This window comes from Leptonotus elevatus, chromosome 8 (genome assembly GCF_054856555.1).
Source record: "Leptonotus elevatus isolate MCC_2025b chromosome 8, RoL_Lele_1.0, whole genome shotgun sequence".
Lineage (NCBI taxonomy): Eukaryota > Metazoa > Chordata > Actinopteri > Syngnathiformes > Syngnathidae > Leptonotus > Leptonotus elevatus.
In genome coordinates this window covers 18932491-18950414 of record NC_141246.1, presented here as the reverse complement: position 1 = coordinate 18950414, position 17924 = coordinate 18932491, and the positions used below count along the sequence as shown (strand labels likewise).

The following is a 17924-nucleotide window of genomic DNA, read 5'->3' as shown; positions in this document are numbered from 1 at the left end:
TTCTTCCTACTGATTAATTTCAATTTTTTTGATTCCTTCGGATCAGGGGTGCTCAAGTTCGGTCCTCGAGAGCCCCTATCCAGCCTGTTTTCCATGTTTCCCTCCTGCAGCACAGCTGAATCTAATGATCAGCTAATCAGCAAGCTTTGCAGAAGCCTGATTTTTTTCCCCTCTTTTTTTCTCCGTAAGTATGTGCATGTGCGGGGGGGGGGGGTGCATGCGTGTGAGTGTGTACTCATTAATTCACCTAAAACCTATTAAAAATCCCATACCGTTCACCTAAACCGAATACTTTGATGTTGTCAGGAGACCCGAGGAAGGATCAAAGAAAAGAAAGGAAAGCGAAATCCAGCACCGACCAGACATCACCTTCTACCCTCCGGGTTACCAACCAGAGTCTTTCACCAACCCCAGAAACATCTAAATTCCAACAAATTAGGGAGACCTCTTTGCAGAAGCCTGATAATGATCCTGATCATGAATCAGGTGTGTTAGTGGAGAGAAACATGGAAAACAGGCTGGATAGGGGGCTCTCGAGGACCGAACTTGAGCACCCCTGATTTAGATTATACAGGCACGTTCTGTTGCAGACTTTTGTTTGAAGTGACAGGAGGACGGCGGGAACTTGTTTCCATTCCCCAAAGATGCGTAGTAACGCAAAAAAAAAAACTGACAACGGCACCTGCTGCCGATCGAAAGCCATTCAGAAAAGAGAGAGAAAAATGTTTGTTATTGTACTATATATTACATATACATATTTGATGGATTGATTGACATCACAGGGTCAAAAAAGGGGGTGTTGCCAACTCACCAGTGACTGTTACATCTTGCAAAATTTATGAAAATATCTCATTTTCACACGGCCTTTTCATCACGTTTTTACCAAAGCAATCAGTAGAGTGTATATAGAGTGTATATTTCTTACTTTTAAGGTGACTTCTGCTCTAAATGTCTATGGACATTCTAAAGTTATTCAGTTTTTACAAGAAAACGTAACTTTTTATGGTACGTTTTTTTGGTTTTGTCACTGCTTGAGCTCCATGCAGTGACGAAATCCAAAACATCGGCGAGTCTTGTAGCGAGTTACTCCACAACATAGCCAACTTTGTGCTTAAAATATTAATCAAATGCCAAAGTTTCAATGGGGTATGTCATGGCACATAATGTTGTTTTTAAACATGTTTGACATCTTTTTGGTCTTTTTTGTTTGATAATCCCCAAAAAACAGATTGATGTGACTTGGGTCTTGTCCCATCAGGGGTCACCACAGCAAGTCACTCGCAATATTTGTTTGGTACAGTTTTTACACAGGCTGCCTTTGATGACTTAACCCACACATTACTTGCCCAGGTTTGGGAATGACTGTGTTGAGACAAAAGGTAGCAGAATGTACAAAGTCCTTCTGCAGCACAAATTTTACAAAAACATAATAGACATGCAGCAAATTTGCCACGCAGAAATCTTTATTATGACACACTAACGCCATTTTCAGCTTTAATTTCAAAGCGCTTGTGGGGATAGGTAAATTATTACCAAATTATTACCAGATGTGTGGAAGGATAAAGAACATCAAAAAAGTTGTTTGGATAACTTAAAAAGGCAGTTCCTTCAAATTAAAGGCCGCAACTTGTCAGCGGATAACAAATCAATTGCTTGGGGGAACTTCACGGACAGCAAATGTTGACAAAATGTTTGCGCCATGTGGACAACAATTTGGAACAAAGTCTCACGTATTGTTTTGTATTGAATCCAAATTTGTGTCAGTGATGTTGACCACAGGGCGGAGATCTCATGATACTTCGAGGGTAAAATGGAAACAGCTCTACATGTACGAGCTCCGTCGATCACCAAATCTTCACTAATGGCTTTCAGGGTGGCCCACGAAGGTATTCAGTTCGCGCAAATGGGATGAGCTCGAAACAGTGACCCTGGAACGGACAGGGATGGGTCATTGTGTGTTTAGAGTGCTTTACAAGGGCATCAATGAAAAGAGGCTGCCGAGATTGTGTGACTTCCATCAAGACCACAATGGACTAAGTTTGACAGAACGCATGTAACATGAAGTAATATTAAGACAGTGTTCTGATCTAAAAACTTGCAACATGTTTGAACTCATTCACTGCCATTGACAGCAATAGACGTCAAAATTGAATTTGAACTATTTCTATTAGTTTAACATTTTTTTCCCATTTTTGTTAACAAGAGTATGAAAGTCTCGATTTTTTTGCGGGTGTACATTTAGAACAGATATAAAATTTGGTATTAATCGTGAGTTAACTAGTGAAGTCATGCGAATATTTACAATTACAAATTGTAATCACCGGCTGCCCCTAATTTTTAATCTTCAACCCACCTGCCCAATTTTTTTTTAAATCTTTTTTTTTTAAAGAAAAGATTATTAAAAATTAGGGGCGTCAGGCGATTACAATTTTTAATCGTAATTAATTGCATGACTTCACTAGTTAATTTAATCTGTTTTTATACAATTTTTAAAAAATTTGGATTTCATACCCTTGTTAACAATTTTTTTTTGAAACTTATAGAAAAAGTTTAAATAAATGTTTGACGTCTATAGCCGTCAATGGCAGTGAATGAGTTAATGAGAGAAACATAATTTGTCAATGCTTGACAGCAATTTGAAATTTGAAGGTGGAAAACACAAGAAAGAAAGAATTTACCCTTTGAAGTATCTATGAAAAACATGTCAGGAGAGTCTAATCAAACATAAATTCTATACATTTAAACAATGATCTCATAAATGAGCAGAATATGGCATTCTCCCCCTCCTTCAGAATTCACTGAGTTTTGCAGTCAATGTCACTTTCACTCGTCCCTTTTAGCTTCTTCAGCTCCTTCATCAGCTCTTGTTCGAGGGTTAAAATCTCTTTGGGTTTCTTGTACTGTAACGGCAGAGGACAACAAAAATGTAATTGTGGTTAGTAGATCTCTATTGTTTCTACTTGCATTGCTACTTTAAACAAAGACAATTGAATCTAAAAAATATATAGGATCAAATATTTTTATATGAAACAGCATTACACACGCAAGATAAATTAAAAAGACAACTGTGCGTAAAAAGGTGGAGAATAAAGAATAAAGATTCATTATCACAGAACTACAATTCAATTATAACTAATCAATTCCAGTCATGCCCTCGGATGGGGTGGGAAAAGTGTGGTCTCCTTAGATTTTTTTTTAATCCAGCCCACGGAGTATACATATGGAATATTTCTAGCATTCATTTGCCATTTTTTCTATGTATTTATCTTCTAAATAACTGGCTCACTTATTAATTGCTAATTAAAAAAAATATTTTTAAAAAAATTACCGTTATCTCTCGCGAATTTTCATTTGTGACTAATTTGTGACATTTGTAACCCGGTTTTTGGTTAAAGGCACAGTGTGTATTAAGTGACCACTAGATGTCGCTATAGCATGGAATGCAGCAGAAGCGCATGCAGTTAGAAGCATGCTCAGAGCGACCACACTCCGCAAGGCTACCACCAATTCTTATTTTGCGTGAGCAAACGAGCATCTCGGCGAGCGATGGCGACTTGAACGTATCACCAGCAAAAAGTGAAGGAACACTGTATTGCGAAACGTAAAAATATCCAAATAAAAAAATTTGACAATGTATATTCTGAAAAATTTGCATTTTGTAAAAAAAAATTGATTACTTATAAATATTGCATGCAAAACAAAAGAAAGAGCTTATATTATTATGAACATGCAGGTCAAACTACATTGACTTAAAGAAAAAAGAAAACAATTTTTTTAGTTTTTTTTGCAAGAGCATTGATATTTGTTTAGTAATAGTGTGTTTAGTAATAGGCTAACAATATTTTAAATCCACAAAGTTTTCCCATACTTGCTTTAGGGCATGGACCAAAAACAATTCCAGCATCAATTTTGGATCAAAATGAGATGGATCTGAATATAGACCTACTACTTTCTTGGTTTGCAACTTTAGTTCTGACTTTACTGTGTCAAGTTTGCACGTTTCCCCCATGTTTGTGTGTATGTAATATGCTCCAGCTTCCTCTGCACAGGGTATGCGTGATACAGAACTGGAACTTGTAATAAAAAAGTACGAGGGCGGTATGAGTCAGGTCTTAATCAGGAGGCCGTCTGGGAAAACTGTCAGGCATCCCACAGAAAAGGATGTTTGGCAATGTTAAGACATATTAAGCAATGTAGGGATGCATTTACATTTATTGTACACTTACACTGACTATCAAAGTGTTGTTGGCATGAGTGAAGCTTAAGGCAGAGCTGTCCAGTGGAAGTTGACTGCGATCCAAATCAGGAATACCAAACTTCTTGTAATACCTGGTAATGCATAAAAGAGGACAGTGGAACACTTTTTGTAACATTTTTGTTTGGCACTGTCTTGTCAGCTTTTTTTTCCTTATGTAAATACATGCCTTGGTTATTTTTTTTATTTTTTTTTAACACTGCTATAGACTAACGTAGAGCAAACACTGCCATCTATAGGAACAACAATAGGATTACAAAGAGTAATAATGTGCGAGTGTGTTAAGCATAGTTACTTTTTGTTGGAAGTTTTTATGACAATACATCTCTCAGGTGCTTGCACTGAAACATTAAAGACATCTTTAGGGTGGGGAAGGTTCCGGATTCTCCACTGAAAGCTGTTGTTTGTATCTTTACGCATAAACGCAGGCTGTGGAAATAAAAGGAATGTCTGGTCAAAAATACACAGTCCAACTGTAATGCAGCATGTTGGATTCAAGACTGCAGAGAGAATACATACATTGGAACAGTTCTCTGTTAGCATCTCAGCATCCAAAGAGGCGGCAGGACCAACAAGTGGCTCTCCAACTTCTACCTCCCATTGACCTTGCGCTCCAAGTGTGTTTTTGAGACGCCACTTTCGCACTGCAAAGCACCAAATGTTCCACAAAATAATAATCATCTCATGGACAAAAAATTATGACTAGTGGATGAGGCGTCCTGTGCAATGTTTACCAACAAGTTCATCTGTTCTCAAGTCATACTCTTCTGCCATTTCTTTTCCATCTCCAAAGAGGTAGTGGATCTTCCTTTTCCCTTGTGATTTAGAAAGGTGAAACGTGAAAATTAGGAAGCAAATAGGCATAGTCTTTTCAATCCTTTGTATCGGTAATAATATTCACAACTTAGCCATATGTTAGTCGTTATCAAGTTATTTGTAATAAGTTAACTTAGCAATATGTTCTAAGAATCTGGAGCATCGTCCAAAGTAGAAAAAAACATCCAAAGAGTGGCACCCAAATTTGACGTTTGAAGTAGGTCTACTGTTTAAAAATGGCGTGTGTAACCATGTTGTTGATGATGATTAGGGTGGCTCTTGTTGTTTATTTTATTGTGCATTTTCTTTACGTTAGTGTGTGATTTGCAAACAGGGTTTGGGGGGTGACCATTTTAGTACTGCTCACGTCCACAAACATTTAAATTTGACAGGTGAAAATAAGCTCTTGCCAATCGTTGACATCGAAAACACTATTTAAATTATACAAAAAAAAATTCTAATCATTATACTCACCATCGTGAATCAAAGCAGTTTTCTTTGACGATTTTAGGTTGTCGATCCAGCTTTGCACAGCCATGCTTGCGTTGTACAGAGATGCTTCCGGAATCAAACTGTAACCATGGCAACTCACCGTAAAGTAAACAAAACTAAAACGGACCTCCTTTTATCAAAAACAAGACAAATATATACATATATTTACCAAAGAAAAAAATCTTCACACATATGAAGGAATAATGTGGTTGTATGGCACTTGTGCGTGTATATGACGTCATCAACTTGCGTCCGTGTTTAAAAAAAAAAGTTCTGTCTGCGTATTATCTGTCATGTACTTATTGCATATTTTAACGTAAATTTCACTGACGAAAGAAACTTTATATATGTTTAAAAATATATATATATATTCAAAACTTTACAACAAAGAATAAACATATTTAAAAATATTAACAGCAATAAACCGGAAGTGTTTGCCGCTTCCTCCCTTGCTGCAGACACTATAAACCTAAACATTTAAAACACATTTTTGAAAATTGCAACAAAGCATAGTCAGAATAGACAATTATTCGTCGGCTGTAGTATTTTAATGAAAAAGGGCGGAGGATAAAAATGCAACTCAGTTATTAAAAACTAATGAACCGGACGTTTTTGTTTTCAACATTTTATTGTCGTTAAATAGGAATGGTTCCTGCTGGAAGAGGGTAAGCGCAAAACATTGCAAATATATTTTTTAAGTGCTTCGTATACTACGTACATATCTTTTATACAGTGGATTGCCGGAATGACACACACTACTGACGCATTTTCCGATTAACCCGAATTTTTTCTCCGTGCACTGTCAACACCAGCCTGAAGTTATCATGTATGTGTATAATGTTAAGACAAACGTAAAGTATTCACAGTATTATGTTTAAATCAGTAAAACAAAGTACTGCAGACCGCTAGCATAATATCGTTCATATATGGCGTATTTGAAGTACAGTGCATTCACGGTGGATTTATTAGCTCTGCAATACTGCCAACAAAGTTTTGAAAGATTGTGGACAAACACGTTAATTAAATTAATTAGAAATTAAATTAAGTTAAATAACAGTAAAACACTTTTTGTTTTGTAATCATTTACTTTATAATTTTTACTGCCTAAGTTGAATTGGCATTAAACATTGTGGACGCTGGACACTGTTATGTAAACCTGCAAAAAAAAAGTGCATAGGGTAAAAAAAAAAATTTTTTAAAAGTATGGTATGATGATTTTTGTGTGGAAGAACAAATTAATGGCGAGTAATAATAATGTGTAGTACATTAGGTTTTTTTTTATACACTACTTTTGATGACTGCCCTATATTTACAGAAAGAGCACATATGGCCGACAAACGACAACCTTGAAAAGCATTATGCATTTAAGTACTTTCTGATGTTCAGATGGATCTTGTCTACATGTTCATTTTGCAGGCACCTTTGCCCCTTCGCCCCTTTTCAAGATGGAACCATGTCACGGGATTATGAAAGCTTTCCCCAAAGTTAAAAGGGCCCGAGTTTCTCAAGGAAAGGATTCTCCTCCTTTGAAGAAGAAATCTGATGAATTTGATGTCACAGGTTGGTATTTTTTGTTTTGGTTCTAACTCAGATCATGCTACTTAGTTCATTTTCTTTTTGTCTCCCTTTTCTTAGGAAATACCTTTAATGGTACCTCTGTGTACATCCTGCCTGCGGGAATAGGAAATGCAAGATGTCAAATCTTCCAAAGACAAATTCAACAGAACGGAGGCCAGACGAAGACATCTCTGTGTGTTGGTGTCACTCATGTTGTTGCCGATGACAACATGGAGTGTGACAGGGCTCTGCGTCTCATTAAGGTGGATGCAATTCCGTCTGGGGTCCATCTAGTGAAATGCAGCTGGTTAAGCTCGTGTATCAGTGAGAAACAACTCTTGGATGAATCAAGCTACAGTCTTTTACCAAAGAGGTAATGCCTATCATTGCTTTGTCCGATGGGGTTAAAACTATGTGAATGCATGTTTACATCCATTTGCACCTTATTGTGTTAGTCTGTATTCGCCCCGTTGACTAAGACGTCATCTTGGTCCTATTATTCTTGTTAGTTTTTTGTTATCTTCTCTCTTCTTAGGGAGTCTGAAACTCAGCAAGAGAAACACTTGCCGAATGACAAATCTGAACCTGAAATGACTCCCAAGCCAGAGTGTGATCAAAGCAAGCAAGGGGAGACATCAGACATGGTCAGTGGCTGGTATATTGGACGAAACGTCTTATGAGTAACTGTTACCAAATTCACCATTCTCCAAATAAATAAGGTCATTGTCAGAAAAAACAGCTGTTTATCGTCACCATGTAATACATTTCAGAGTGTATCAGACAAAGAAGATGCACGAGGAGAAGATGACGTAGTCAGTCAGAGTCACCTGGAAGCACTCATCACAGGCCAGCGCCCCAAAGAAGAGGCCACCGGGCTCAGCAATGAGCCTGATCAAGACACTACCACTCGTACGGTGGTCTCAAGGAAGTGGGTCTGCGCACAGTCTTCTCAGTCCAAGAGCAATAACTTCAACAAACACATCACCGACAAACTTGAACTACTGGCTAAGGCTTATACACACCAGGGAGACAAGTGGAGGGCATTGGGGTACTCCAAGGCTGTCAATGCATTGAAGAGCTATCACAAGCCGGTTGCATCGTATCAGGTAAGCTGCAAGAAATACTGGATAAATGTGTCATGCCAGTAAAACCTTACAGTACAGTCAGTGGAGAGGATATCTTCAAAAAGGACAATGCTCAACAGATAATCAATTATTATTATTTTTTTTGCATTTACTAAATTTTGACGTAGGATTTACCCATATGTGCACTATTAGACACAAAGATATAATGTACTATAAGTATGTAAACTTCTGCCATTTAACGCAATATAACTGGCAGAATTAGCGTAACTGTCATTTATATTAATTTTCTCATAATTTTGATAATAAGTTTGTCTTTCTTTTTTTTTGTCAATATGCAATGTTCCGCATTCATAAGATGTAAATAACCCCCTAGATTTCTCGTTTTCTTTTTTCCACTGTTTCAGGAGGCATGTCTTATCCCGGGAATTGGTAAACGGATGGCAGACAAAATAGATGAGATCATGGAAAGTGGTCATCTGCGCAAGCTAGATCACATTGGAGAGGCTGTGCCGGTGTTGGAGCTTTTTACTAATATTTGGGGTGCAGGAACGAAGACGGCGCAGCTTTGGTATCAACAGGTGAAACAGCCACTCTTCATCCTCGATGCAGCTTATTATGTGTTGGGTCGCAAGCAAAGCTTTCTGCAAACATTTGCGCAACATTACTATAAGAAAAACATTATAAAAGTATAATCAAGGTTTGAAGAAGATATTCCCTTTTAGACGTAGAAGGAAATCTAGGCATAACCTAGCGAGCCTGAAATAAAAACAAAGCCATTGTACCTTTTCAGCCAGGCCAAACTTTCGATTGGTCATAAAGATTAGGGAATGTAATTTTCTTTAGAAGAATCAATGTTGTCGTGAATTTTCAATGTTTTTTTTATTCATCAGGGACTCCGTACTTTGGAGGACATCCGCACAAAAGCCCATTTGACCAACACTCAGAAAATAGGACTCAAGCACTACGATGACTTTCTAGACAGAATGCCCAGGGAAGAAGCTGCAGCCATTGAGAAAGTGGTAACTACGTCTTCATTTGTCTCTTGCAACATTTAGCATTATGGGATGTGTTCTAGTCTGAACTTCCAGGTTTTTATGACATACAGTATTTATTTCTGGCTACGTGCAGGTGATGCATGCTGCCCAAGCAATTGATCCTGGCCTGCTGGCAATGGCATGTGGCTCGTACCGCAGAGGAAGGAGCACATGTGGAGATGTTGATGTGCTTATTTCACATCCGGACAGAAAATCCCACAAAGGTGTATTCAGCAAAGTGCTCCAGAGCCTCCATGACACTGGTAAGCTCTGGGAGAATTATTACGCAGATAGATTTGATTTGTTTCATGATTGTTACTATTTCCCCAGGCTTTTTGACAGATGACCTAGTGAGCCACGAGGAGAATGGAGAGCAGAAGAAATACATGGGCGTATGCCGCCTGCCAGGACCAGACCGCCGCCATCGGAGGCTGGACGTCATTGTGGTGCCCTACAATGAGTTTGCCTGCGCTCTCATGTACTTTACCGGCTCTGCACACTTCAACCGCTCTATGAGGGCCCTGGCAAAGACAAAGAACATGAGCTTGTCAGAGCATTCGCTTAACCAATGTGTGGTGCGTCAAGGGAGCACCAAGGTGTATGCTGGCACTCCGCTACCTACACCTACAGAGAGCGATGTTTTTAAACTTTTGGGTTTACCATACCGAGAGCCTTGTGAAAGGGACTGGTGATGGTTTGCAATTTTATATTTTTAAAATTTTAACTGCATACGCCATCTGATTTGAATGTTGGCTTTATAAGGGAATGCCACCTCTGAAACATTTACCTCACTACAATAATGCACACAGGTAAAAAATAATGTCACAAGTTCAGTATGCAATAACTTAATGAACATTTAAATTAAATAAAAATAATTTTGCTTTTAAATACACACTATTGTTATGAGCTGATAAATGAAATGTCAAACATTTTGCTGCCGATGGAAATGAAACAACTAATCATGAACGCTTCCACTAATAAAATGTATTCAACAATGAGTGTATGTAAATGCTGTATGTAGTGCATGTTCTCCGTGTGCTTGTGTGGATTTACTCCCATGTTCCAAAAACAAGCATGTTAATTCATTGTCCACAACCAGTACAAAATTTAATGAATTATTTGTTTTCTCAATGCATAGATGAATGACTTGCAACAATCCAGGATGACGTCTGCTTCTCAACCAAACTGGGTCCATGGACGGGCGCTAAAAAAAAAAAGTTCTCGTCAATAAAGCGTACAGTTCGGTACATGACACGACCGCTCAGATCAACGGCAAAAAAAACTTTAAAAAGTGACCCATCGGTACAACAAAACAAAGAGGCGCCACCATGTGGCACGGTATCATACTACGGATTGTTACAAAGTGATTGAAAATTGTAGGTACTGTATTTAGTTACGAGACAATCTTGACACATGCATAGTTGGACTTGATCAATATTAATGGTTTAACATTGGTCATGTTCATCATCCAAATAGTTGGCACTCGAGAAGCACAATAGGCCTATTTATATGATTTAATGACTGGGAAATCCTCTGAGAAAAGTCATCTCATCCTCCTGAGACTAGAAAGTGTTTTCACGTAAATATAGCGATATTACCATAAAATAGGATTGATGGTCATTTAAGCAAATTTTGCATTAATCAGAATATTGCACTGGTGAACAATTTTATTTTGAAACAGGTGAGTGTTCATTCTTTTTTTATTATTTGTTTCAGGCAATAACAAATACAACATCGTCAGTGTCAGATTCCACAAAGAGCAAAAACAAACAAAGTCCAATTCTGCCTGAAAGCGAGTGGGAAGAAGAAAACTTAATTGATCCCACCCCCATCTCCCATTGGTAATTACAAGGTCTGCTAACAACCTTCAGACTCAAGCAAGTATCCAGAGGGCAATGAATATTAAGTAACCAAAAGGAACAAAATAAATAGCTCGACGTATTGTCCAGAATGTCCTGCCTTTCCCAAGCAAATCACAGTGGAGCAGTTCCAGATTGATATTGTGGAGAACTCCCTTGAGTGAATCACAATTATCAATCTGGCTATTGCCAGGTTAAGAATGACCAGAAGTAAATATACCGTACATTAAAAAATATATTTAAAATATCTAAGACGCATTTACAGCTGCTAAATCTGCTGGGGGGCTAAAACTACAAAATACTGGGATGATTCGGCCAAATAGTCTATAAATTATCTTAAAAATTGTACAACAGGAGCACATGGAAGTAGCTTTTGCCGATTCAATAAGTTTGTCTTTGTCTTTGCAGTCTTCCACTTGCTCACCGTGCATCCAGCTGCACGCAATGCTGAAATTGTCACTGCACTGGTGGTCAGGGTCTTTCTTCAGGTGTGCCATTGTAATGAATGGCTGCTGCAAGGCCTGATGGGGAGAGATCCTTTGGTCCCCATCAAGGCGTAGCATCCCTTTCAGCAGCTCCACAAATGCCCTCAGCAGCTCCTCAAATGCCCTGCGGTCCTTCACCTCCGCCATCTCCGCCTGTACAGGATAAAAGGTGGTCAAGACGTCCAGGGAGCTGGGTAGTTCAATGAAGCCGCTCCACTCAAGAGGTGCAATATGATTGGCTGTTTCGTACTCCTCCGGTGTTCTAAGTCTGTAGTGTCAACCTCTCCTGGCTTTCTTCTTGGTGAAGAAGCGTTTGGTATATTTCCCAGCATGGAGCTGGTGGTCCTCTGGCTGACCTAGAACATTCACCATACACGTCATCATCTGGTATTCACAGTCAACCGGGAAGAGGTTGTCAACAATGTAAAGGAACACCAGGATGAAGCCAACGCCCCAAACGTCGACAGCCTCAGTGAAGGGAAGGCCAAGGGCAACTTCTGGAGCTCGGTAACCAATAGGCTGCACCATCATCCCGGGTTGGACAGTCGGGACTACGAGAGTTACACCAAAGTCTATTAACTTCACCCTGACGGGACAGTCATAGGCAAAGAATACATTGTCATATTACTGTCCAGAAAAGAGTGTAAAAAAAAGAAAAGACATTTAAACACACATTTGACATCACACTATTATTTTATCAAGATGGATGAAGAATGTTAAAATAATGCATGACATTTTGCCTTGTCATCAATAGCACCATGCTGATATTTAGGTTTATAGCATTTTTAATTGAATTCTTTATTTCATTTTATTTTTAAGCATACTGAATTGGTTTGGAAATTTGCTAAATCATGAAATTGACTTTTGTCTCCTGGATTATTAAAAGCTGTTGTTCTTATGTTCTGTTACATCCAGATGTTATTGTGGGTTGTAATTTTGCACAAGTGGCAGAATGCTGGCTGGGTGGTTTACAAGACATGTTTGTAGTTAAAGTTAAAGCTTTGACAGCACTAGTTTTACAATAGCTACCAACTACTCAATTGTGGCAATTAAGCACAAACATTGAATGTTAAGTTTATCTTAAAACTGATTTAGAATCAGTATACTGTACATTACAGTTACATATTGGACACAGGAATTATTTTTTAATAAATGAAACCTTTAAAAAAATGTTTTTCATTAGATTAAAATTAATCGTCCTGAATAACAAAAAAAATAAATCTAAATGTTATTTTTTGGTCATATGGTCGAGCCTTACTTTGGCAATCAAGCTGTTAACGCTTTTTATAGCAGCCAAGAGTTAAAAAAAATTTGTTTGAGGTAAACGTTCTATTCTATGGCTGTCAAAGTTAAAGCTTTAACTCTGTTTCAACCCAATAGTTAAAGCTTTAAAGCAGATAAAGCAAGATTCAGTTTTCATTGATTATGGCGGCACTATATGGACAAAAGCGGTATTGCTATTCCTTGAATGAAAACCACATTTCTCATGAAGACCAACGCAAATCATCAGGAAATCTGGATGTGCCAGGCGCCCGCAGTTGGACTGAGCTATTTTCTATTTTTTTCTTTAAACAGCACTGTAATGTTTCTCATGTATGTTAACAGCAGACGTTGGTTGTGATCTTACCTTCTTTATTGTAAACAGCTGCTTTCCCCCCTGCCTCCCTTCCCGCGTTGCATTCACAAGCACTCATAAACAAGAAAGCACACAATAACCTTTGAGTGTTGCCTGGTGGTCACTCTTATTCTCTTAAATTGATATTCCTATTTATTGAACCATGTAAATACTTCATGAATTTAAATCTATTTTATTTATATTTTTAATGTAAACAAATATACATATGGAATCAAGAATTCAAGAGTAAAATTGTCGGGATTGTTCACTCTACGCATATGGTAATTAAAAGACACGCCAGTCGCCAGCTTTGCATTTTGGCTTCATTTACTCGTAAACATTACTATGCACACGCGCTGTTTATGAATCAGTTAATCAGACAGAAATATGAATCGCTGCTTTAAATTACTGTTTTTGTGAGGATTCCCTACACTTTGCTCACTGAACATCGCATCATGTTTATTATATAATAATCTAATTGAAGACGGATTCATCTGCGAGGCAAAGCCACAACAAAGCCATCAAAGCGTCAAACATTTAGGATGCTGTTTTCCAAGAGACTACATAATTGTGCTTGAAGGTATCGATTCACCACTTAACACAAACGTTGGCCATGTTTAACGCGTATCTGAGTCACGCGTATCTGAAGTTAGGGAATTTATGCACGATGCAATTTTTTTTATATCACAAGTCAAAATGAAAGTATTTTATGCTGCATTCGGGGAGGGTTTGAAGGCGAATTTATCCCACTGTGAGTGTCCCATTCCGCCCTCAAAGCGTTCGAGGCAAATGTAAACAACAAAGATGTCGGATTACAACAAATTCTTTGTTGTTTTGGTTAATGCAGTCATACCAAAATCACGTTGTATCAAACACTTTAAGGTCGGAACTGACACAATCCCACTTTCCTCGAATGCAGCATTTAATCTCGGTGAAAGGACGCTTTCTGCTCATTGAAAAGCATTGGACTTTGAATCACTATATTTGTGAGGATTATTTTTTATTTGAAAATGTGATAAAATGTTGTTTGAATACTATACCAATATGCCTGGTTTGTATACTCGTCACAGGCAAGAGCAATGCAATACGACGTGAAAATGAAGCGTTGCAGTGTGGAAATATCAGCAATAAAATGTAAAATAAATAAATAAATATCAGAAATGCCCGGATGCTCGGAATTGTCAATAGAACTAGAAAAGCCGTGCAAAAAAATGGCATATTATAAATTTCAGATTTGGCAATGTGTTTGGCAGCAGGGTGGCCGATGAGTTCTAACTACTAGCAGATACGCCTCAGGGTCTGAGGTTGAGTGTTTGACTCCGGCTTTCCAGTTTTGTTTTCATGGTTGTATTGGTTCTTTTGTCAATCCGTGTACTGCAATTGGCTGGCAAACAGTCCACGGTGTATGGCGCCACTGGCCGACAGTCAACTGTCATCATTGAGGATGAGTGGTAATGAAAATACATTGATATTATTATATTAGATAGGCCTACTTACTGTCTGTGAGTTTGAGTGAGAAGTGGACTAAAGCTTGGACTGATCACCAGTCAATCAAGAGACTAGCACAGAAGCGACCTCTCACATTCACATTCCTAGCTCAAGGGGGATTTTGAGTCTTCAATTAACATAACGTCGTCCATGTTGCTTATCCTTACAGGAGGAAGAGTGGCAAGACCAGAAACTATGCCACACGAGCGCTGAGAAAAGATGCAAACTCCACACAGAAGGGCCCAAGTCCTGGTTTGAAAGAAGCTATCAGGGACTGCACCGTGGCTGGTGACTATACTGACACTGGCCTTGTGGTCACTGGTCACTTGTATTAGGCTTAAGTATTTGCTTTGGCCAAATAAACTCATTCACTGCCATTGACGGCTATAGACGTCAAAAAATCATTTAAACTATTTCTAGTAATTTAACATATTTTCCACTTTTGTTAACAAGAGTATGAAAAACTAGAATTTTTTATTTTATTTTACATTTAGAACAGATGTAAAATTTATGATTAATCGTGAGTTAACAATTGAAGTCATGCGATTAATTACAATTACAAAATATAATCGCCTGACGCGATAAAAAAAAGATTATTAAAAATTAGGGGCGTCAGGTGATTCAAATTTCTAATCGTAATTAATTGCATGACTTCACTAGTTATCTCACGATTAATCACAAATGTTATATCTGTTCTAAATGTACAATAAAAAAATTCTAGATTTTCATACTCTTGTTAACAAAAAAAATGTTAAACTAATAGAAATAGTTCAAATGAATTTTTTTACGTCTATACCCGTCAATGGAAGTGAATGAGTTAATGAAAAAATACTTGTTTATCAAACATGCTCGTTCTGTGTATAATATCTGTTTTTATTTTATTTCAATAAAAACTTTTTTTTTTCTTCATTTGTCAAAATGCATTTGTGAAAAAAATACAGGAAATGGATGAATGGGTAAAATAAAAAGGATGGATGGATATTGATAATGGGGCTTCATTGTGATGTGTTGCTAATGCTAACAATACACTGTCCTTTCCTATATTTGAAAGGAAGTACCTTTTCATCCTTCCCTGACCCGACAATACCACAAAGGTCCAAGAAAGGTGTTATAAAGGTTAAGAGCTGCTACGGAAATAACATTTTAGAGCCTATCCTCAAAACGAAGTTGAATCCGATTTTAGAGAACTGAATTTGCTTTCAATTAAATCAAATTGAAAATATGTCAATTTTTAGTGAGGATCAAATACAGGAATACATTTCCTAATTTTAAATTCAATTTCAAATTTATTGGACTCCAGGTCAAAACTAAACAATTAAAATTAAAATCGACCGTCATGGGTTACACCCTCAATAAAGACTTTGAAAGAACAAATATACGTGTCCATTTTGCAAAGAAGTACAGAGATGAGCTTCAAAAGTTTTGGAACAAAATGTTATGAACTGATGCTACCAAGGTTAACCTCAAAGCAAAGTAAAGAAAGAAAGAAAGAAAAAGAAAGAGGAAGGAAGGAAGGAAGGAAGGAAGGAAAGTAAGAAAGAAAGAGAAAGAGAAAGAAAGAATGAATGAATGAATCTGCTAATGGTCCACAACACACAAACTCATCTGTGAAGCATGATGGATGTAATGTCATGGCTTGGGCTTGCAGTCTTATTATGTTATTATTATGTCACTAGTGGCAGAATGAATTCTGAAGTCTACAAAACCATTTTGTCCGACAGTGTGCAGAAAAATACATCTAAACGAATCGGGAGAAGCTTAATCATGCAACGGGACAAAGTTCCGAAACACACCGTCAACGCAACAAAGGACTTCATCAGGGGATAAAGGGGAAGGTCATAGACTGGCCTTGTTAATCACCGGACCTTAACCCAATAAAGCATGCATTTTACTTCCCGAAAGAGGAGACTGAAGGGAGAAACCCCCAGAAACAAACAAGAACTGCAAGAAGCTGCAGTAAAGGCCTGGAAAAACATTTCAAACGAAGAATGCAAAAGTCTGGAGAAGTCAATGGGTTGCAAGCTTGATGCAATTATTGCAAGTAAGGGTTACACCACCAAATATTTCTTTATATTCACTTTAAGTTCATTTAATAAAGATTTCTCCAATACTTTTTGCTCACTTGAAAAGTGGGTGGGTTCAAACAAAAGGTGCTTTGCCACTTCAAGATGTAAACACCATGAGATAAAAGCTGGAATTCTGAACTTTTGTCTCATCTGAAACCAAAATGTCTTCAGTGTAAAAAACAAACAAACAAACAAAGGAATAGACCTTGTTGTTCCTGTATGTGCCTGTATGTTTGTATACAGCATCAAACTAAGTTATTGCATTCTTGGCTACTGAGTGTGGAGTACTGTACATTGGTGGATTCCGCTCATGCAAAAAAGCGAGGCTGGAAGTGAACACCATCTCCAGGTAAAGCGCCAGGTCGTTCACCTAACCCTTTCCAGCCGCGTCTAATCAAGGCTAACGTAAGACAGGCTTGCAGAGCCTGGCTTTGTACACGCTCCAAAGACAAGAAGCCCTGATGAGTCGATAGGCGAAATTGCGATCAATTACGTCAAAAGACAGCAAAACGAGAGCAGTATTCTTTTCACAAACAGAACAAACGTTATTGACGGAACTGTATGAGGAATTCAAGACAGAAATCACCAAAAAAGGCAATACTCAATAAGACAAGGAAAATATCATTAGCAAAAAAAGAAAAAAAATAGCCGACAGACTAAATGCATAAGTTACAATTGTTTCATGTTAGATGTGTATTTCACATTAATAGTGTTAATAATTATCAATTTAATGTAAAGGATTTTGAATTGACCTACATATTCATTCTTCACTGTTACATCTCAACAGTAGCCAAAAGCGATCATGGCAGCAAGTCGGCAAGTAGCCTATAACAATAAATATAAAAAATAAGACTAAATAGGTGTCGAGCTGTAAATATGTTGCCCACCAATGTAGCCACTAGAAAAAAGACTGAGGCCACTGCCACAGGTGGGGGAGGGAGGAACCCTGACCCATATGGGTGGGAAGGCATTATTTATGAGACTGTATTGTTTTTACCTCTTTTTATGTAAAGCACTTATAATGATGATAATAATTATAAGGCATCTTGGAGTTACATTTGATGTGTGACTTGAAGACTTCTATATGAATTAGTTTAATTCAAGCGATTGATTTTGTAAACAGTGAAAGTGGTGAGATATGATTTTCATGGACTTGATTTTTATTACATGAA

At 37.8% G+C, this 17924-nt stretch overlaps 3 protein-coding genes across 5 annotated transcripts; 1 reads left to right on the top strand and 2 right to left on the bottom strand.

The window, feature by feature from the left end:
- Window positions 1–1445: 1445 nt before the first annotated feature.
- Window positions 1446–5790, bottom strand: dpcd (deleted in primary ciliary dyskinesia homolog (mouse)). Of its 2 annotated transcripts, XM_086082842.1 has the most exons (7): window positions 5733–5790; window positions 5546–5643; window positions 4990–5070; window positions 4775–4899; window positions 4551–4684; window positions 4227–4329; window positions 1446–2900 (listed from the first exon to the last, which is right to left on the bottom strand). In XM_086082842.1, exons 1-7 carry the CDS (start codon window positions 5753–5755, stop codon window positions 2796–2798), a joined length of 669 nt encoding a protein of 222 aa, XP_085938968.1. In that variant the 5' UTR covers window positions 5756–5790; the 3' UTR covers window positions 1446–2795. The 2 variants fall into 2 exon arrangements, with proteins under 2 accessions (XP_085938968.1, XP_085938969.1); XM_086082843.1 differs by having other exon boundaries at window positions 5546–5786.
- Window positions 5791–6007: 217 nt separating this feature from the next.
- Window positions 6008–10237, top strand: poll (polymerase (DNA directed), lambda). Its single transcript, XM_086082840.1, has 9 exons — window positions 6008–6228; window positions 6980–7123; window positions 7199–7493; window positions 7656–7764; window positions 7891–8226; window positions 8610–8783; window positions 9096–9224; window positions 9334–9502; window positions 9570–10237. Exons 2-9 carry the CDS (start codon window positions 7009–7011, stop codon window positions 9929–9931), a joined length of 1689 nt encoding a protein of 562 aa, XP_085938966.1. The 5' UTR covers window positions 6008–6228; window positions 6980–7008; the 3' UTR covers window positions 9932–10237.
- A 750-nt stretch (window positions 10238–10987) lies between these two features.
- Window positions 10988–13557, bottom strand: LOC147170105 (uncharacterized). 2 transcript variants are annotated; one of them, XM_086083386.1, is made up of 4 exons: window positions 13211–13557; window positions 12019–12134; window positions 11834–11939; window positions 10988–11736 (listed from the first exon to the last, which is right to left on the bottom strand). In XM_086083386.1, the coding sequence occupies exons 1-4, from the start codon at window positions 13275–13277 to the stop codon at window positions 11699–11701; spliced, it is 327 nt and encodes a 108-aa protein (XP_085939512.1). In that variant the 5' UTR covers window positions 13278–13557; the 3' UTR covers window positions 10988–11698. The 2 variants fall into 2 exon arrangements, 1 of the variants encoding a protein (XP_085939512.1); XR_015095842.1 differs by having other exon boundaries at window positions 10988–12169.
- Between the last annotated feature and the right edge of the window lie 4367 nt (window positions 13558–17924).